At 41.9% G+C, this 21,426-nt stretch overlaps 1 protein-coding gene across 1 annotated transcript in view; it reads left to right on the top strand.

The window, feature by feature from the left end:
* Positions 1-1,528: 1,528 nt before the first annotated feature.
* The window catches only part of LOC133754504 (ankyrin repeat domain-containing protein 26-like), a 133,189-nt gene continuing 113,291 nt past the window's right edge, over positions 1,529-21,426 (top strand). Inside the window, 5 exon segments of the mRNA XM_062184966.1 lie at positions 1,529-1,590; positions 1,593-1,688; positions 4,608-4,711; positions 8,201-8,280; positions 9,855-9,975. Of these exon segments, the coding sequence (XP_062040950.1) occupies positions 1,533-1,590; positions 1,593-1,688; positions 4,608-4,711; positions 8,201-8,280; positions 9,855-9,975 (459 nt within the window). The 5' untranslated portion in view covers positions 1,529-1,532.

Below are 21,426 nucleotides of genomic sequence, written 5' to 3'. Positions count from 1 at the left end.
TTTACTGAACTTTTGTGGGTGAGACACGCCTCCTAGAGGCCGCAAGAGAAGTTTACTTCCCGCGCTAAAATATTCTGCCCGCCAGCCAGGAGGCGAGCCCAGCGCGCGAGGTTCTCACGCAGCAGGACATCAGGAAAGAAGTCCACTCTTGAGAGGCCGCCAGAGCTTCCTGCCCGCGGGTCTCCTCCGGTTCCCGGAGACCCCGCAGCGCCTTCTGAGCGCGCACCCACCGCTCGCCGGCGCCTACGAAGGCGGGGCTGGAGCTGGGGGTAAATCGGAGCAGGCGACAGGCCCGAGGCGGGTTGTGGTCCAGTATCAGAAACAAAACCTATACGGTGCGTAGATGCGCAAACGGACGACCATGTTTCAGCCACTTTTCCCATCTACAAAATGGGACGAACATGACGTATCCTATAGGGTCGCTGAAGGATTCAACGAGGGGGCGAAAAAAGGCCACTTAAAGCGAGCCAGGTGCAAAGAGGAGCGCAGTGCCCGTTCTTTCTCCATTCCTCGCCCAGATTTAAAGTGATGAGGCCCTGCCCTGCAGATGTGAGCGCCACGAAGTCCTCAACTGATGGGAGCTGTGTTAGCGTCCCCAAGAAACTACCTGGAGTCCATCTTTACCGTGTGGAAGTTTTCGCCGCCAGCATCTCGGTTTCAACCGCCAGATGCTACTGACTCCATATATAGGAGGAGCCGCTAGCAATGTGGGAAAAATCCGCTCACAACAGTTGAGTGAAAACATTGACCAGGGACGCAACACCGAGCCCTCAGGCGCTCCCCACTGAGCGTGCGCACTGCTCGTGCGGGGTGGGCGGGTCTTCTGTGCCACTTCCGCTTCCTCTTCCAAATAAAATCTCCCGCCACCTGGACCGAGCAGCGTTTGCCTGTGATTTTGTGAGAGTTTGGCTTCTTGCAGGTAAGACGAACTCATAGGGATTTAGAACGGAGAGCTGTGCTTGCAAGTCGGTAAGAAAGGGAGATCGTTTTGCGGGCCTTGGGGACAGAACGATTGACCTGGCGGGGTGGGCGGATTGGGTATTGGTTGGTAGTTGGGGGCTAGAGACGCAGGAGCCGGCAGGAGTTGGGGGAGATAGCTGCCGACTGGTTCTGTAAAATAGTTCTTTTCCCCAGGGTGAGGTTTTGTTAAGTCTCATCCAGTCTCAGCCGCGCTTTGCTCGAGAGTTCAGGATCGCAGACCCCATAAAACCTTGTCTTAACTCTTACGATTATAAAGGTCGCAGACCTGTAGTGAGCTGGCGGCATCACCTGACTTTAATATTAGTCGCTAACAGGAACACCTGCTGCGTCTTCCCTGGCACCCCTCTCCCCGCTACGAAGTTATTTCAGCTTGTGTTGTGGAAAATCCGGAAAATAAAGACATCACACAGGGATAGCTGCTGTTAACATTGTGTGCATGCTTTCAGTTTCAGTATTTTTCTGTGTTTGTAGAATTGTTTGTTGTTCCCCTTTCTATTCCATTTTTTGGTAGTTCTAACCTTTTTTATGTGCATACTTCCAAAGTGAACAGGATGCAGTTTTCTGGAGGAAATCGGAGGAAGAAGCTGAGGTTGACAGGTGACCAGAAGAATGTAACCACCCTCATAGCCTTCAGTTTTACCTGCAGCCACCTTCTGAAAACATATCTTTGATAGAGTTTGAAAACTTGGCTATCGATAGAGTTAAATGTAAGTGATACTTAAATTAAAATATATGTTCTTGAGATGCTCATTTATGTTTCTTGGGGATGAATGAAAATAATTTATTTCTTTCATTCAGCAGCACATTCAAAAATGTCTGAAGGATTTGTTATTAAGGGCTTGCCATTCATTCATTTACTGTATAGTGCGTATTTATTAAATGCTATTATGTTCTAGAGGGCAGGGATTTTGGGGTAAATAATGTAATTCCTCACTGGGGATGTATTACAGTAAGGAGACATACGAAATAATAGTCATAATTCAGTATTTTGCTCTAGTAAAAGTGAATAGTAGTGCTATTAAGGCATGGAAGTGGGAGTGATTGACTTAGTCTGATTTAGTCAGGCTTCTCAAAGAAGCTGAGTGGAATTTGGATCTTGATGATGAGCTGAAATTTTTCCAACAGAGAAGTGAAGGATTTTTTCCAAGTTGAGATAACGGCGTTTACTAAAGCTTAGAGACGGGAAAGAGAGTGTCGTGTTAGAGAGCAGTGACGAGTTCAAGGTGGATGGAGAAGTATGGATAATTAAAGGTCTTTTTTTTTTTTTGTAATGAAACCACTAATTAGTATTGGAGTATAAGGTGTACTAGGGCTTATTTAACCTTTGTGTATTGATGGAAGAAAGGTAGGAGCAAGGCATGAATTGAAACCAAAATACTATCAGTGTTTCCAAAATATTCTTGTGGGAAAATTGGAAGGAGACGTGAGATAATGTCCCATTTTTAGAGGGACAGGGTAAGAACTTTTAATGCAGAGAGGGAGCATTCAGTACCTGCTTGTTGAATGAAAGAATAAAGGCAAGGAAGAAAGGGTTTTAAAAAGCCTAACAGTTTCAGATGCTTCATAAGGATTAAGGTGGTGATTGATAAGGTGTTCTTGGGATTGACACGCAGTGATGTGGTAAGAATCTGATCTAAGGTAATAACAGCAATGATGGAAAGGCAGAGATTAAAAGGAATACTGAGGAGGTATTGGAGGTGTAGGAGTGAGGGGGCAGGTGCTGGGTAGAGGTTCCTGCTTGGATGTACTAGTGGATGGAAAGTCTGCTAATGGAGATGGGGAAGACAGGGAGATAATTAATTTGGATAGCATAATAAGGAGGTGTCTGTGGGACATGGATTTATGCTCAGGAGATTATTAGGTTTTTCATTCCTGAATTCAACGATGCCTCAAGAGGGGCTGGTGGTGTTGCATAATTGATTAAGCCTCTGCCTGTGGCACCGGCATCCCATGTGGATACCAGTTTGAGTCCTGGCTGCTCCACTTCTGATCCAACTCCCTGCTGATATCTTGGGAAAGCAGTGGAGGCTGGCCTAAGAGTTTGGGCCCTTGCACCCAGCTGGGAGTCCAGAGGAAGCTCCTGGTTCCTGACTCTGGATGGGCCTGGCTCTGGCCATTGTGGCCATTTGGGGAGTGAACCAGTGGAAAGAAGACCTCTCTCTCTCTTTCCCTCTCTCTCTGCCTCTGCCTCTCAAATAAATAAATAAATCTTAAAAAAAAGCCTTGAGAAGAATTAGTCTGACTAAGAGGTTTTAGGCACCTTTGAAAGCATGCAGCCTGTATTCATGATAGTTCATTTGGGTGACTGGATGCCTCTGCTTCATCAATAGCCATATTGTGTTCTCTCCTTTGCTTCATCAGGGAAGGAAGGGCAGGTTTTTTCTGATGGATCTTTGTTGATTAAATAAAGCAGACTACCCAATAGGTAGCTCCACCTGAAGCAAGCAGACAAAGATGCTTAATTTGTTTTCCATCCTGGCTCACTTTTTTTTTTTTTTAAATGATTTATTTATTTATTTGAGAGGCAGAGTTACAGAGAGAGAGAGGGAAAGGGAGAAGATGGAGAAGGAGAGGAAGGAGTGGGAGAGGGAGGTCTTACATCTGTTGGTTCACTCTCCAGATGTCTGCAATGGCCAGAGCTGGGCCAGTCGGAAGCCAGGAGTTTCTTCCAGGTCACCCATGTGGGTGCAGGGGCCCAAGCACTTGGGCTGTCTTTCATTGCTTCCCCAGGCTATTAGCAGGGAGCTGGAACAGAAGTGGAGCAACTGGGACTCGAACTGGCTTCCATATGGGATGCTCCCATATGGGATGCCAGCCTCTGCTGGCACACTTTTCTATTCCTCAACAACAGAGGCTCAGTGCAGTGGTGATCACTGTTCTTCCCTTTTCCTGGATTGAGAATCCTTGGTGTTAGATTATGTGGTAGGACATGAATGTGTTCTGTAACACAGGTAGAGGATATCCGTTTGGAAACATACTTGTATATATAGTCATGCACTAAGTAATGCTTTGACCAGTGGTGGACTGCGTATACAGTGATAGGATTATATCACCACGTTATGTTATAGGTGTCTTGGTTCACATTAAGTATACTGTGGGGGCCAGTGTTGTGGTATAGTGGGTAAAGCTGCTGCCTGGGACACTGGCATCCATGAGGACAATGGTTTGTGCTCCACTTCCAATCCAGCTCCTTGCTAATGTGCCTGGGAAAGCAGTGGAAAGTACCTGGTTCTCTGCACCCATGTGGGAGGCGCTGATGAAGCTTCTGGCTTTGGCCTGGCCCAGCCTTGGCCATTGTAGCCATTTGGGGAGTGAACCAGTGGATGGAAGATCTCTGTCTTTCCCTCTCTCTCTGTAACTCTGCCTTTCAAATAATTTTTTTTTTAAAGTACACTATGATTTTTGTCTAACAACAAAATTGTCTAATGAAGCATTTCTCAGAGTGTTTATCATTATTTGATGCATGATTGTAGCTTGTGTATTGTACTTACCGAGAATAAGACTTTGTCACTTGTTATGTTCTATAAACACGTAATTGCAGAATTGCTATGTATAGATTTTGTCCTGCATTTAATTTTAAAAAAATTATCTTGCATTTTAACTTTTTCTTTTCATCTTTTTGTAAGTGCTCAAGACAGTGGAAAATCTTGGTGTGAGCTATGTGAAAGGAACTGAGCAATACCAGAGTAAGCTGGAAGCTGAGATTCGGAAGGTCAAGTTCTCCTATAGAGTAAGTAAACGAGGAAAAAGATTTCCTTCAGTTAGTATGTGTCAGCTGTAAAAAAGGTCTTGTACGAGGCACAGAACTTTTATAAAGACTAATGTAGTGTAGACTGCCTGAAGGTACCTACTGTCTACTACGGGTATTTGATGTGTAGTCTGATGATATAGTATGGTGGACTTCTCAGTAGCATCATGGCTTCTACCCTCTAGAGATCTGTAGACATTGTGCCATACAGGATGGTGGGTGCTGTTATTAGATGTGTACTTCAGGATCTTTCAGAGTACAAACATTATTTACCCAGCTGACTGGAGAGGCTTGGGAAGGCTTTACCAGAGGAAGTAGTGCTGGAACTACGACTTGACAGATGTGATCAGATTTTGATTTGGGAAGTTGACTGTCAATAGCATATTGACAGGGTCATGTCTGATAGGAGGGAAACCAGTTAGGAGCTTGGATGTGGTGGGAATGTGAACCAAATGAAAGGGGACCAACTGAAGAGAGGTTGAAAAGTAGAATCACTAGACTTTAGTGACTGATTGCAGAGGAAAAGGGAGACTGTGATTGACACCCAGATTTCCAGTTAGGACAGGTAGGCGTATGGTGGTGATATTTTGAGATGTGACGTACAGGAGGGGAAGCTAGTTGTAGAAGAAAGTTGTTGAGTTCAGTTCTAGACATGAGTTTGAGGTGCCTGTGAAAGTGTCTGCTGAGGCTTTGGCCACGGCTTAATAGGCTAATCCTCCGCCTTGTGGCGCCGGCACACCGAGTTCTAGTCCCGGTCGGGGCACCAATCCTGTCCCGGTTGCCCCTCTTCCAGGCCAGCTCTCTGCTGTGGCCAGGGAGTGCAGTGGAGGATGGCCCAAGTGCTTGGGCCCTGCACCCCATGGGAGACCAGGAGAAGCACCTGGCTCCTGCCATTGGAACAGCGCGGTGTGCCGGCAGCAGCGCGCCTACCGCGGCGGCCGTTGGAGGGTGAACCAACAGCAAAAAGGAAGACCTTTCTCTCTGTCTCTCTCTCTCACTGTCCACTCTGCCTGTCAAAAAAAAAAAAAAAAAAGTGTCTGCTGGATGCAGGTCTGGACTTAGAAAACATAGGTAGAGGGAGTATAGATGAGGGAAAGGTTGGAATCATTAAGATTAGGTGAGGGTACCCTAGGAAAATGTTTGAGAAGCAAAAATAGTGGAGACAGGTATGAAGAATACCAATATTTAATGTGCAATGGACTTAAAGGAGACTGGGAAGGGAGTTGAGAGGAAGCTCCCTGAGAAGTAGGAGATGGACTAGGATAGCGGTCCTATAGAAGCCCTGGAAGGCTGGGCTTCAATCATCGTGATCATAATATTAATACTGATAATATAGAAATCACAACAGCAGACATTTATGTTTACTATATATAAGACTTTGTTCTGTTACATATTAATATATGTAATCCAGATTACAGTCTTTTAAGGTAGATACTGTTATTGTCCCTATTTTACAGATGAGGGGACTATGTTAGTTACTGATTAGTTCAGTAACTTGCTCAGTTTCCTATGATGGTAAGTGATGGAATCAAGATTGGCATCTGGACATTTTGTTTCTGTGGTGGTACTCTTAACCACACAGTTTCAAAACCTTAAGATAGATTGTGTGAGATGAGTTGTATTGTGTCCATTTGACTTAGTGGTTATGAAGGTCATTGTACGTAGAGTCAAAAACCAGAACAATGATAGTGGTTGGAGAAGAGAAGTGGAAACGTGAATGTGGAATATGTAGTATTTTAAGATGTTTAACTGAAAAGATGGGAGAAATAGGGCAGAATATAGAGGGGATACACACACACACACGTCACACACACGTGACAAGAGAAACAATTGTGTTTATAGGCTGAACAGAAAGATCTAGAATAGAAAGAAGAGTAGGAGAACTTAAAGATACCGTGAATATTTGATAAATCAGGTTCCTTAAGACATAAAAGCACATGGGTTGGAGAGTTTAGGTGTGGTGATTAGCTTCATGTATGAGGAAGGAGAGATGCTTTGTCCATGGAGATGGATAGAAACGTAACACAACATGAGGATGCAGAAGCTTGGGACTGAAGGAGTCTGCCTGGTGGCTCTGATTTTCTGTAAAGTAGATGAAATCAACTTTAGAGAGAGGAGGAAGATGTGCTGTGATAGGGGCAGCTTTTCTAAGAAATAAGGAAAGAGATGATTGTCAAATCCCAGTTCTGCTGTTTATAAGCTCGGTGACCTTTAATAACTTAGTAACCCCTCTGTGCCTCAGTTTCCTCATCTTTAGTGAAATTTAAAGACGAAAAAAAAATTTTTTTTTGAGAGTCAGGAGAGCTCTTATTTGCTAGTTCTTTCTCCAAATATCTGCAATGCCAGGCCTGAGCTGGATGGCCAGGAACTTGATCCAAGTCTTCCATAAGAATTGCAGGGAGCCATCACCTACTCTATCCTAGACTGCATATTAGCGGTCTGGAATTGAGATTAGAACTAGGATTTGAATCTGGTCACTCTGTTATCCGATATGGTGTCCCAACCAGTAGCTTAACCTCTAGGCTAAATGCTCACTCCAGTTTCCTTATCATTAATACTAATGTTTCACATCACATGGTTTTTTGAAGAGATTGAAAGGATTGATACATTAAAAATACTTAGAATACTGTGTATTACCTAGTAAATGTGGTCAAGGCTTGTTAATTGTTAAGTGTTGTGGACTTGAAAAGGATTGCTTGACATTGGTAAGAGTTCAACTGAGATTAGAGACCATGAAGTTTATATTCCAAGTTTCCATAATTTTGTATACATTTTTCTTCCAACATTTTGAGAGTACATGATGATTGAGGATTGCATGGTATAGCTATAGAGTAGTCTAGAATCTAGCTAGGTTTTGCTAGATGGTTGAAATTAAGGTACTTGACTTTTGACATAAAAGTGTTTGAAGTGGAAAGTCCACTGGGTATAGGCTGAAGAAAGAAACTGAGCAGAGAGGAGTTAATAGGAAGAAAATGGGGGAAGGTTTTGTGGAGGTCACTTCAGCTGTCAATTTAAGTAAACTGTTGATGAGCCTGGAAAGCATCATTAAGAAATGTGTTTTTGAAGGGCTGGCATTAGTGCATTATTTTTGCAGTACTGGCATCCCATATGGGCGTCAGTTCAAGTCCTGGCTTCTCCACTTCCAAACCAGTTCTCTGCTAATGCCCTGGGAAAGCAGTGGAAAATGACCCAAGTCCTTGGGCTCCTGTACCCATGTGAGAGACTCGGATGAAGCTCTTGGTTTCAGTCTGGCCCAGCCCCAGCTGATGTAGCCATTTGATTTGGGGAGTGAACCAGCAGATGGAAGATCTCTCTGTTTCTCCCTCTCACTGTAAAGCTGCCTTTCATATAAATAAATAACTCTTAAAAAATGTGGTTTTGAAATTTTACCATTAGGTTATGCTATGCTGACTTAGTATTTCTTTACACTACTTAACGTTCTAATGCTTTTTTTTTGGTCATTATTTTAAGGAAAATTTAGAAGATGAATATGAACCATGAAGAAGAGATCATATTTCTCATTTTATTTTGCGCCTTGCTTATTGCCAGTCGTAAGTATACATCTATATCTCATAGTCGTATCTGTATCTTGGCTTATAAATTGGTGCAGAGAAAATTGATGTGTTATACTACATGTAGGAAAATTCAGAGTAACATTAGGAACCAGTGGGTCATGAGTTGAATGATGTGGCAATGAATTGGAACATGTTGTTCAACAGAAAATTTTTGGTTTTTTTTGGGTGTAGAATTTGGCCTGATGAAACACTTTTTTTTTTTTAAAAAAGTCTGTTTATTTGAAAGGCAGAATGATAGATTGATGGGGATGGAGGAGAGAGATCTTCCATCTGCTGGTTTATGTCCCAAATGCCTGGGCTGGGCTAGGCTAAAGCCAGGAGTCTAGTACTCCATCTGGGTCTACCATGTCGGTAGCAGGGGCCCAAGCACTTGAGCCATCATCTGCTGCTTTCTAGGATGCATTACCAGGGCTCAAACTGGCACTGTGATGTGGCATGTATGGTATGCAAGTAAGGGATGTGCATGTCGCAAGTGGCAGCTTAAGCCACTATGCCAGAATGCCTGCTCTAACACTTTAAATTTTATGGGAAAGATTCTTTGAGAGTTAAAATTGGAAGAGATTTCTTTATGATGAGGGACTTTTAAAAATTTTCTTAAAAATATAACTATTATAAGAAACAATCAAATGCACACTTGAACTTGATATAGGCTTTTAGAATATGAGATGAATGGGTAAGTCAGTAGTGCCACCTAGAGGGAAAAGGGGTTAATACTTTTTTTTTTTTAATGATGACTTCGTGTCCCATATCCCCCATATTAATTTTGGCCCAATGATATAGCTATGACTATTTCTTTTGATTAATAGGTTAATCATGTAAAAATCTTGAATTGCTTATTATTCTAATATAATAGTTGAGGAATTATCAGCTGTGTTCCTACAATTTTTATTTTATAAAGTAGCATGTAGTTTATGCAATTTATCCAATAAATGGATTGCTGACAGTCTGTGAAAGTCACCTAAAAAAGTCTTGTTTTACAGTCAGTCGTGTAATTTTTTTTATAGTATAACAATAATACTCATTATGTATTTTCCTTATACATTAATATAGTTTTGTAAATATTGAGGTGTACTTGTGTATTTTAGATTTTAAAAATGTTTATTATTTTAAACTTTATTTGAGGGAGAGATGGAGACAGACAGAAAAATCTTCCATTTGCTGATTTGCTCTGCAAATTGTCTGTAACAGCCAGGGCTGGCCAGGCTGAAACCAGGAATCTAGAACTCAATGCAGTGTCCCAAATGGGTGGAAGAGACCCAGGGAGTTGCCATCATCTGCCTTCCCTGGTGTAGATTAACAGGAAGCTGATGCTTGTGCTTTAGTCCGGTGCTTTAACCTGCTGTGCCACAGCGCTGGCCCCTTTAATTTTAATTTGATGTTCATACACTCCTCTACCTCGTACCCAACACATCCCTGGAAGATTGTGATATGTGGTAAAACTGTAATCTGTTGGTATCCTGCGTGTATTTGAAATTTTCATAAAAATTTCTCATATTTAATAATTGTTGCATTTTTAATTTATTCTTCTAATTTCCCTGTGTCCATTTCAGTGAGGATCTTAGACGCTGGTTCATTCAACAAGAAATGGATCTCCTCCGATTTCGGTTTAGTATTTTACCCAAGGACAAAATTCAGAGTTTCTTGAAGGATAGCCACTTGCAGTTTGAGGCTGTAAGTATGTTTTTCTGGTTATTTCCGATTGTTTTCACCCTTCCTCCTTCCCTTTTGCATTCTTTTCCTAAGTACTTTCCCGAAAAAGTGTCTTGCAGCTTTGTACAACAAAGCCTCACATTCACTTTATTAAATATGTGATTTATTAAAGCACAAAAGGGTTTTACTTTATAAGACTTCATCTTTAACCAAGATCTTGTGGTTCAAAATTTTAAAGCTAATAAGGTATTGAAGCAAACAGACAAATAATAGTTATTTGCAGTAGTAAGGTTTAGAAGAGATAATACTTTGGAAGTTCGTTGTCAAGTTCTGCATGATTTCACTCATGTAGAATCAAAATAGTTGATCTCATAGGAGTTGAGAGTAGAATGGTGGTTACCAGAGGCTGGGGAGAGTAGAGGGAGAAGCAGGGATGGGGGAAAAGTTGCTTAATGTGTACTAAGTGATAGATAGGAGTAAGAGGTTCTGGTGTTCTAAGGCATTTGTAAAGTGACTATAGAAGACAATAATGTACTGTGTTTTGTTTTTTTTTTTTTTTAATTCATGTATTTATTTGAAAGTCAGAATTACAGAGAGGGAGAGACAGATCTTTACCTGCTGGTTCACTCCACAAATGGCTGCAACAGCTGGTGCTGAGTCAGGCTGAAACCAGGAACCAGGAACTTCATCTGGGTCTTCCACATGGGTGCAGGGGCCCAGGGACTTCTGCCATCTTCCATTGCTTTCCCAGACACATTAGCAGGGAGCTGGCTCAGAAATGGAACAGCTGGGATCCAAACCGGTACCCATATGGGATGCTGGCACTGTGGACGACGACTTAACCTGCTGTGCCACAGTGCTGGCCCCTACTGTGTGTTATTCTAAAAAAGCTAGAAAAAAGAATTTTGAACGTTTTCACCATAAGGAAGTAGTAAATGTTTGAGGAAATAGATATGTTTATTCTGCTTTGGACATTAGAAAATATATACATGTTTCAGAACATCACGTGGCACCCCATAAATATGTGTAGTTTTTAGCGTGTCACTTAAAATAACGTGAAAAGACAGCCAAATAAGAAAGAATAAGAAAACAAAAAAAGGCTGTGTCAGTAAAATCTGTTTGAATAGTTTTAAATTATGAGTTTTGGACAAATCTGAATGATTAACATGATGTAATTAAAAAAAAAATCTAAAACATTTTTCATAGGTTGGGAGTTGGAAATAGAATTTATGTCTTTTAGGCCGGCGCCGTGGCTTAACAGGCTAATCCTCCACCTTGCGGCGCCGGCACACCAGGTTCTAGTCCCGTTTGGGGCGCCGGATTCTGTCCCGGTTGCCCCTCTTCCAGGCCAGCTCTCTTCTATGGCCCGGGAGTGCAGTGGAGGATGGCCCAAGTCCTTGGGCCCTGCACCCGCAAGGGAGACCAGGAGAAGCACCTGGCTCCTGGCTTAGGATCAGCGCGATGCACTAGCCACAGCGGCCATTGGAGGGTGAACCAACGGCAAAAGGAAGACATTTCTCTCTCTCTCTCTCTATCCACTCTTCCTGTCAAAAAAAAAAAAAAAGAATTTATGTCTTTTAGGTAGATTGATGGTATAGTTGGAGGGCAGAGAAATTCTTTCTTGGAAAATTTAGAGCAGTTGGGTGGTACTGGGACTACTTGAGACTTTAGTTTGGTATTGTAATAGGTGACTTGAGAAAAGTAGAAGCTGGAATAGGTGAAAGACATTGTCATTTTTGACAAGTGGAAGGCACGTCCACTGTAGTAAGCAAGAACAGTGAGTTACATGGGTTGGGGGAAGGAGACTGCATGGAGGGAAGTGAACAAACGTTTAATGTCTGTTATATGCTTGGTAGGCCCTTTCTAGAGCTGCTGTCATTTTCTTAGAAGTGCCAATGAAATTTCTAAATAACAGCTTCCTGGGTGTAGACATGGGTCATGTACAGGAGCATCTGGCACAAACCAGTAGTGTCTTCTGTTTTGTTTTAACTTTTATCCATGGTAAGGTCCATTATTTATTTTTTTAAACAAGATATACTTATTTGAAAGAGTCAGTCAATCTCCCATCTGTGGGTTTACTTCCTGAATGGCTGCAACAGCGAACTCTGAGCAAAGCCTAAACCAGGAGCCAGGAACTTTAGCCTGGTCTCCCACGTTGGTGGCATGGGCCCAAATACTTGGCCTATTTTCTGTGACTTGCCAGGTGCATTAACAAGAAGCCAAATTGGAAGCAGAGCACCCAGGACTTGAACCAGCATTTCCAAGTGGGAAGCAGGGTTCACTGAAGCTTAACCTACTGAGCTAAAACACTGACCCCTGAAGTCCATTATTGTTTTATCTATTCTTTATTTGTCTCAGTATATTGCATGTAGTTGTTTTTTTTCTTCAAGACTTATGTATTTATTTGAAAGGCAGAGTTACAGAGAGAGAGAGACCGAGATTGAGATTTTGCATTCGCTGCTTTACTCCCCAGAGAGCTGCAATGACCAAGGCTGGGCCATGGATGCCAGGTGCTTCCTCTGGGTCTCCCAGATGGGTGGCAGGGGCCCCGGGCACTTGGACCATCTTCTGTTGCTTTCCCAGGTACATTAGTAGGGAGCTGGATTGAAAGTGGAACAGCTGGGTCTCAAACCGGTGCCTGTATGGGATTCCGGCACTGCAGATGGCAGGTTAACCTGCTACGCCACAGTGTGGGCCCTGCAACATAGTTTTGTTTAATAGATTTATTGAGCTAGAATTCAAATATCTTGAAATTTACTCTTTTAACTTGTGTAACTCATTGATTTTTAGTTTAATTCTAGAGTTGTGCAACCATCACCATTATCCAAGTTTTGAACATATTCATGCCCCTAAAAAATGAAACCACATACCCATTAGTTACTCCTTATTCTTTTCTCTCTTAATCCTTGTCAGATATCAATCTACTTTATGTCTGTGTGGTTTTGCCTATTCTGGGTAAAATGTAATCATGCAATATGTGGTCTTTTGTGATTGGCTTTTTCCACTTAAGCTAATATTTTTGACTTTTTTCCACATTCTGGCATATTTCAGTAATTTTTAATTGGTGAATAATATTTTTTTTGTGCTCAGAAGTTCCTAGATATTTGTTTTTTTCATATTTTATTCATAATGCTGCAGTGAATATTTGTGTACAAGTTTTTGTACATATTTGTTTTAATTTCTCTCAGGTATTTCTAGGCGTCAAATTGCTAGGTCATAGGGTAAGTCTGTAAACTTCTGAAGATATGTCAGAATGTTTTCTCCAAAGTGGCCTCATTATTATACTTACCAATTTCTCCATGTCCTTACCAACAACTAGTGTCTCTTTGTTAAATATACTCATTGAAGTGGGTAATGTGGTTTTGATATGCGTTTGTAATGGCGTTGAACATCTTTTCATGTGCACATTGGTCATTTGTATAGCTCCTGTGGAGGGAGGAGTGTCTGTTAGAGAGAATCTCCCATCTGCTTTACTCCCCGAATGCCTGCAGTAGTCAGGGCTGGAACAGGCCAAAGCCACGAGCTAGGAACTCAATCTGCATCTCCCACATAGGTGGCAGGGACCCAACTATTCTAGCCATCACCTGCTGCTGAATCAAAGTGGCAGTAGTGGACATCCTGATTTTAGGAGGAGAGCATGCTATGATGCATGTTGTTTACTGTGAGTTTTTAAATAAATATCTTTTATCAGTTTGAGGAAATTTTCTTCCAATTTTTGTTGAGTATTTTCAGGATGAAAGGGTATTGGATTTTGTCCACCTGCTCTTACTGTGTTTGCTCTTTTTGTGTTTTTTTTTTTTTTTACCTTTTGCATCCAAGAAAAGAGATTGGCCTTCTGAATCCAAAGGGCCAAGGTTATGACAGCTACCCAGACACTTTTTAACATATAGCGTAAGGCCTTTAAGGCCAGGTCCTTTTGGGACGAAACTGCATAAACCATACTAAGGTTTCACTTACCCTGAGAGACCGCTTAGCCTCGGCCGAAAAGTAACTGTTCCTGCCGCACGTTGGGCGCCAGATGCAGGGTCTTAGTCCACCCGTACAGGATGGACTGGGTCCAAGGAAAGGTAAGTGTGCCACTCACCCGTTCCCCAGCCTCCGGATCCCGGAGACAATCAGACGCAGCGGGGAGCCAAGTCTAGTAGCAAGGACTCCGTGTTTGCTCTTTTTTAAAATGGTGTTATACTAATTGATTTTTGGATGTTAAGCAGGTCTTGCATTCCTGAGGTAAATCTCCTTTGATAGTGGTGTATAATCCTTTTCATATGTTGCTGGAATTGGGTTGTGTGTGTTTTCTTGAGCATATTTGCATTTGTGTTGCTCTGATAGGAGTTTGTAGTGAAAGTCTCTTTTCTGACATTAGTAAAGCTGTTCTAGATTTTTTATGGTTGTTGTGTGGATGATATAACTTTTCCCCTGCTTTTACTTTAATCCTATGTGTTTTAATCTAAAGTGTGCCTGTTGAAGATAGTATATAGTTTAATCACTTCAAAAAATTCATTCTTCCATTCTTTGCCTTTAGATTGGATTATTTTCTGCATTTATATTTAATGTAATTACAATAAATCAGGATTTACGTTACCACCTTGCTATTTGTTCCATTTTGTTGTTGTTGTTGTTCCTCTATTTCTCTATTACAACCTTCTTTGTGTTAAGTAGATATCTGCAGGTGTACCATTTAAATTCTCTTATGTTTCTTTTTCCTGTATCTTTTTGAGTTCTTTTCTTTATGGTTTCCTTGTGAATGGTAATTACTGTTTTATCTTAAAACAATCTAATTGGGATTAATAAGAAGTTAATTTCAATAGTATACAAAACTTTGCTCTCATATGCTCTTTTCCTTCTGTCTACCACTGGGTTATTATTGTCAGTTAATTTATATCTTTATGCAAAAAATATATAGGTTGTGTGAAAATGTCTCCATTATAGTGTTATACTTGAGTTGTTTGCCTTTGTATACAGTTCAAGGTTGGAAAATTTCTCATCAGGATTTTGAAGGTATATTACCTTTTAGCTTCCAAAGTTGCTTCTGAGAAGCCTGATTCCATTTTGGTTTCTGATTGTTTTTATGCATCTTTTTGTTCTTTGCGATTCCCATTCCTCAGTCCTGGTACTGTGAAATTGAATGATGATATCTGAATTATTTTTTCATTTATTTGGATAGGAACTTGGATCTTTTTAATCTAAAGGCTTGATACCTTCAGTTTAGGAACTTTCTTTTTACTATTGGCTTTAGTAATTCTTTCCCTTATGTTTTCTATGTTCCTTCTGTCTCTTTAAAATTTTTATTTATTTATTTTCATCTACTTGAAAGGTAGTGGGACAAACTGGGAGAGAGGAGAGGGAGAGAGATAGAGATAGATTTCTGCCATCTGTTGGTTCACTTTCCAAATGCCCACAACCAGCCAGTGCTGGGCCAGGAGAAGCCAGGAGTCCAGAACTCCATTAAGTTCTTCCATGTAAGTGAAAGGGGCCCAAGTAGTTGAGCCATTATCTGCCACCTCCCAGGATGCAGTATCAGGAAGCTGAATCTGGAGCCAGGATTGGAACTGGCACTCTGATAAGGGATGTGGGTGTCACAAGTGGTACTTAACCCACTGTGCCACAATGCTTACCCGTATGTTTTTTCTTTATAATCTCCTTTGAATTGTTATTTGGACTTTCTGGGTGGGTCCTCTTCTTCTTTTTTTTTTTTTTTTCTTTTTCCTGACATTTAATCTTTATATCTTTGTTATATTTTAGGGAAATTTTTTCAACTAGTTTCCAAATTATATATTTATTTATATATTTTTCTTCTCTCTGGTTTTTAATTTCTGACAGCCCTTTTTGGTTCTCCTTTTTATAGTCTTGCTTCATGAAGATAACTATCTTTTCTTTTGGAAGTTATTAATTGCAGTATTCTTTAGCTCATTGTGTATTTACCTCTCATTTAGTTAACCTTTATATAGTCTTTTACACTGTTTTCTTTAAGTGTTTAATGATCCTTTGTTTTTGTTTATGTTGGGGAGTGAAATATTGAAAACTGAATTTAAACAGGTATGGGTGCCCAAGATACTTACTTACTACTGGGCCTTATTCAGTCATGCAGTACCCCACCCTGCCTCCCCAGCAAAAATAATTATTGGATGACCCCAGCCAGAGTCAGACTTCAGACAGGAAACCTCCACTCTCCTACACTGATTGAGTTGTGTCTTTGTGCTGACATTCTTGTATCAGAGAATCAAGAACACATTGTTTACCTTTTTTAATGCTGTTTTTTTTTTAATTGAATCCCTTATTGTTTGCATTCTTTAACTCACACCTTTCATGTTTTTTAGTTGGTGTTTCAAGTTCATGATTTGTTTCTGGTGCTCTCTGTGGTTGTGTCAGCTCTTTCCTTTTCAGTATTGCTTTCTCCAGGGATTTAGATTGTGGCTTCCTTTGCTCTTCTGAATCTGTTAATACACTTTTGTCCTCTTCCAAAAATATGTTGACCTTTCTCTTCTACTCTTGCCCTTGGTGGTTCCTATTCTTTTTATATTTTGTTATTTTTATTGTGTTTTGGAGGTTATGGAAGTATTCATGTCTAGTTTGTTATGGTTAACCAGAAGCGTCAATGGCTTCAATCATTGTAGCTTTAAATTTAGGGAACAAAGTTAAAATTTTGGAATGTGTTTTACTAATAGTTGTTACAAGTTCAGGTTACAGCATTATATTACCTGCTTTTTGTTACTTTAAATTACCTGAAAACTTTTTAGGAAGGAAGGAAGGTTTGTTTTGACTTAGAGTTTGGAGGTTTGTAGTCCTAGACTAGGGAGGCCCTCTTGGTTCAGGCATATGGTGAAGCCAGAGGATGGCAGAAGATTGATTACATGGAAGCCCAGAAGTAGAGAGAGGATGCTTGGCCATTACAACTAATCGTCTCATAAGAATTAACTTCCAGGGCAACACCGCAATGACCTAAAGACCTCTCAACAAGCTTAACTCCCAGATGCTATAATTAGATCAAGTCTCCACTTTTTTTTTTTTTTTAAGAATTATTTATTTTCTTTGAAAGTCAGAGTTACATAGAAAAGGAGAGTCAGAGAGAAAAGTCTTCCATCCGCTGGTTCACTCCCCAGTTGGCCTCAACAGCTGGAGCTGTGCTGATCTGAAGCCAGGAGCCAGGAGCTTCTTCCAGGTCTTCCACACGGGTGCAGGGGCTCAAGGACTTGGGCTATCTTCCATTGCTTTCTCAGGCCATAGCAGAGAGCTGAATTGGAAATGGAGCAGCTGGGTCTCGAACTGGTGCCCATATGGGATGCTGGCACTGCAGGCAGCGGCTTTACCCTCCGTGCCACAGCGCCAGCCCAACTCTCCACTTTTAATCCACTAACAGTAGTCCATTAACCATTAACATGAGACTTTCAGGCTTAAATGTCTGCTGGGAGTTATGGGAACCAAATCCTATTGAAACCATATGAGGTGCTGCATTGTTGAATTTGATTCCTCCCTGAAGGACCTATCAGTGCTGGGAAAGATTCCTCCATGGGTCTCTTGTTTATGCTTATATACCTCTTGTCAAGAGTGCGAGATCATTACCATTCTTCACCCATTTCTTTTTTGTAAAAAAACAAAACAAAAAAATAAGGGTCGGCACTGTGGTGTAGTAGGTTAAGCCTCTGCCTGTGGGACCGGTTCATATCCTGGCTGCTCCACTTCCCATCCACTTCTGTACTACTGGTCTAGAAAAGCAGTGAAAGATGGCCCAAGTGCTTGGGGTCCTATGTTCACATGGGAGACCTGGAAGAAGCTCCCAGCTTCGAATTGGCCCAGCCCTGGCCACTGTGGCCATTGCAAGAGTGAACCAGCAGATGGCAAACCTCTCTCTCCCTAACTGTGCCTCACAAATAAATAAATGAATTAAACAAACAAGAGAAAAACCCCAAAGGTTTCTCATTTATTTGAAAGCTGAGAGGGAGAGCAAGAGTGAGAGTGTGCACATGAAAAGGAGAGCAAGAGCGAGAGTGAGAGTGAGAGCTTGAGCTAGAGCGAGGGTACGTGATATCTTTATCTGCTAGTTTTCTCTCCATCCTGCAATTGCCAGACGGGGCAATGCCGAAGCTAGAGGCCTAGGACTCAATGTGAGTGGCAAAGACACAGGTGCTTGAACCATCAGCTGTTGCCTCCCAGGGTGCACATTAACAGGAAGCAGAGCCAGACTTGAACATCTGGAATGTTGGGATCCCAAACAGTCTTAAATGCCTTGTTAAGGGGCCCGTGCTGTGGTGCAGTGGGTTAACGCCCTGGCCTGAAGTGCTGGCATCCCATATGGGCACCGGTTCTAGTCCTGGCTGCTCCTCTTCCTATCCAGCTCTCAGCTGTGGTCTGGGAAAGCAGTAGAATGTGGCCCAAGTCCTTGGGCCCTTGCACTCATGTGGGAAACCAGGAAGTGCTACACACTCACATATCAATTAGCTGCAAATTGAATTAGTCAGCTGTCTTCCACAGTGGGTGGACCAGTTCAGTGCTCCAGATTGGGGGAGTATTCAGGGTGATACCCAAGGTGGGCATAGTGTATCTCCTGTTTTTTGTTTTTTTAATCTGAGTGGAGGGTTGATTAGCTCTAGTGGCATAGTTACCCCTTCACCTCCTCTCCTCCAAGGTGACCAATGCCCAGATGCTAGCCCACAGTGGGTAATTAATACTCATCCATGCTGCCCCAGGAACCACAAAGGATCTGTGCAGTCCTCATTCTGAGCTGGGATCCCACTGCAGTTACCCATTCTTGGCCATCAGGGAGCCCTGAGTGTGTGGAGTCACCCACAGTGACTGTGTGGAGACCCAGCCACACCCTGCACCCTCACATGCAGCCACATTGTTTCCAGTTCCAGGACACTGGGCTCCCACAGTCACGGAGCACAGAGGATCCACTCCATCTCACCAGTCTGTCCCATCCACAGAGGTGAGATGCTCCCTGAACCAGCTGCCTGTGGGTACTCTGCCCAGGCAGTTTGGGTCCCAGAGCCTGTCATGTGTTGGAAGACTGGGAGCACCTCAAAGTTCTGTGTGGGTGCCCAGCCCCCTTCCAGGCCTCCCAATAGACTCAGGCGTCTCCTTTGTCTGGTTGAAGGGCATGCAGACTCAAGCCATCACAGCTGTTATGTATGTCCAAAATGGTACCTACCCTCTCCCAGGCAGATGGGGACAGAGAAATGGTCCCCCTTTTTCCCTCTAGGCTGGCAGGTATCCTGTCCCTTACAGGGTCCCAGACTGGACTCACATCAGCCTCTCCCCAAAGCAATATCCCCAGTGGCTTGGGCTGCTGCAGTCTGGTCTCACCTCACTCTCCAAAGCTGGTTCTGAGGCTCTTGGCTGGTGGGGTCCTGAGTTGTATTCAAGTTCAGGCTAAGTATCCACACCCTCCATGTAGGTCCACGGCTTCCCTCTAATTTGCATGGAATTTCCACTACAGTTTTCTCCCTAACATTCCCGAGATTGCACTCTCTCCACTATTGTAATTCTTCTATGTTATCCACTTGGGCCCAGAAGCCTTAAAGTGTTGGGAGATCAAGCTGCATGAATTCCCCTTTTCCTGATGCCATCATTGTAGACTTGACATCCTTAAGCCCAGAGTGTTGATATGGTCTTACACCCCAAAAGTCAACTGGATTGGGATAGGCATTTGGCCTGATGGTTAAGTCATTGGTTAGGATACTGATGTCCCACATTGGAGTACCTGGGCTCAGCACCCAACTTTGACTCTTGATTCCAGCATCTGACTATCTGACCATGGCAGATAGTCATGATGGTTCAAGGAATTGTGTTCCTGCCACTTGCATGGGATAACTTGATTGAGTTCCTGGTGCCTCACTTCAACTGAGCCCATTCCCAGCTGTTAGAGTCAATTGAGGAGTGAACAAGTAGATAAAAACTTTCTGTTTGCATGTCTGTCTCTGTCTCTTCATTTATTCTTTCTCTGCTGCTCAAATCAATATTTCAAACTAATTGCTTTGGTAACACAACCCAGGTTTACTGATGGTAACAGAAAAATATCACTCAAAAGAACAGAATTTTTGCCTTAAGCTGTTAATTCATCTCGTTGATAATTGTGCAAGTTTTAATGCTTTTCCTCCTTGTCAGATATGGCATGTAAAAATCTTGTTCATGCCCAAGTATGCAGTGTACCCCCCATCTGAAAACTTTTCTTGTTCAAAGCAGAAACAAAAGATATTTCCAAGTTAAAAAAATGTTTGTTCATCTGTTTCAAGGGTAGAATAAGAGAGCATGAGAGAGAGAAAAGAAAGAGCTTACATTTTCTGGTTCACGTGCCAACAGCCAGGACTGAGTGCAGATTAAGAGCCTAGAATCCATCTGGATCTACCAGTGTGTTGCAGGGGTCCAACCAGTAACACATCATCTTCTGCCTCCTTAGATGTATTAGCAGGAAATTGGATTGCAAGGGGAGGAGCCAGGGCTGAAACTGGCACTCTGATAGGGAATGTGGGTATTCCAAGTGGTGGCCTAACTTGCTGCACCACAATACCCACCCCTGATACTATTACTTTTATGGTCACTTCTGTTGATAATCTGCTGATCGTGTTCCTATACGTACAAACTTATGAACTTGCTAGTCTGCATTTTCAGTCTGCTTATCTCTTTGCTGACACCTCAGGGACTTGAATACAGCAGCTTTATAACAGTATTTTAAATCACATAGTTTTAGTTCTGTAACTTAATGTCTTTCCGTTATGTCCAAATTCTTTTCTCCACCTTGTTCTCTATCTTTCCCCTTCTTGGGCTTCTTTCTTTAGTGACACAGATAATCTAAAACCTGTCTTCATTCACATTGCTTTCTCCCTTTGCATTCCCAAATAAAATTCAGTCTGTTAAGTTCTACTAAAAAGAGTTTAGTAATGTTTTGATGTAAATCGTATTAACTTTGTTGATAGATTTGGGGGAGAATTCATCTTTTTTGAAATTTTTTATTGAATTAAGTTATACAAGTTTCATGTATTTCATATGTACAGATTTAGGAACATAGAGACACTTCCCATCTATACTCCAACCCTTTCTCCTCCTCCTTCCCCTATTCCCACTCTTAAGTTTTACATAGCTCTATTTTCAGTTTACTTCATAATCCTAAAGTTAACCCTACACTAAGTAAAGAGTTCAACAAATAGTGTGGAGGAAATCTCAGCGGAGGAGACAAGTGATATAAACAATCGTCCAATCTCAAAGTGTCCATTTCACTCCTATATGTAACATTTTTGGTACTATTACCCTGGATCGAGGAAAACATATGGTATCTGTCTTGGTGACTGGTTTATTTCACTAAGTGTAATGGTTTCCAGCTGCATCCATTTTGTTGTAGAAGACAGGGTTTCAATTTTTTATAGCTGAATAGTACTCCATAGTGTGTGTGTGTGTGTGTGTGTTTATTAGGTCAACAATTGGTGGACATCTGGGTTGATTCCACCTTAGCTATTGTGAATTAAGCTGCAATGAACATGG

Source organism: Lepus europaeus, unplaced genomic scaffold (assembly GCF_033115175.1).
Source record: "Lepus europaeus isolate LE1 unplaced genomic scaffold, mLepTim1.pri SCAFFOLD_119, whole genome shotgun sequence".
Lineage (NCBI taxonomy): Eukaryota > Metazoa > Chordata > Mammalia > Lagomorpha > Leporidae > Lepus > Lepus europaeus.
This window is presented reverse-complemented; position numbering and strand designations above follow the sequence as displayed.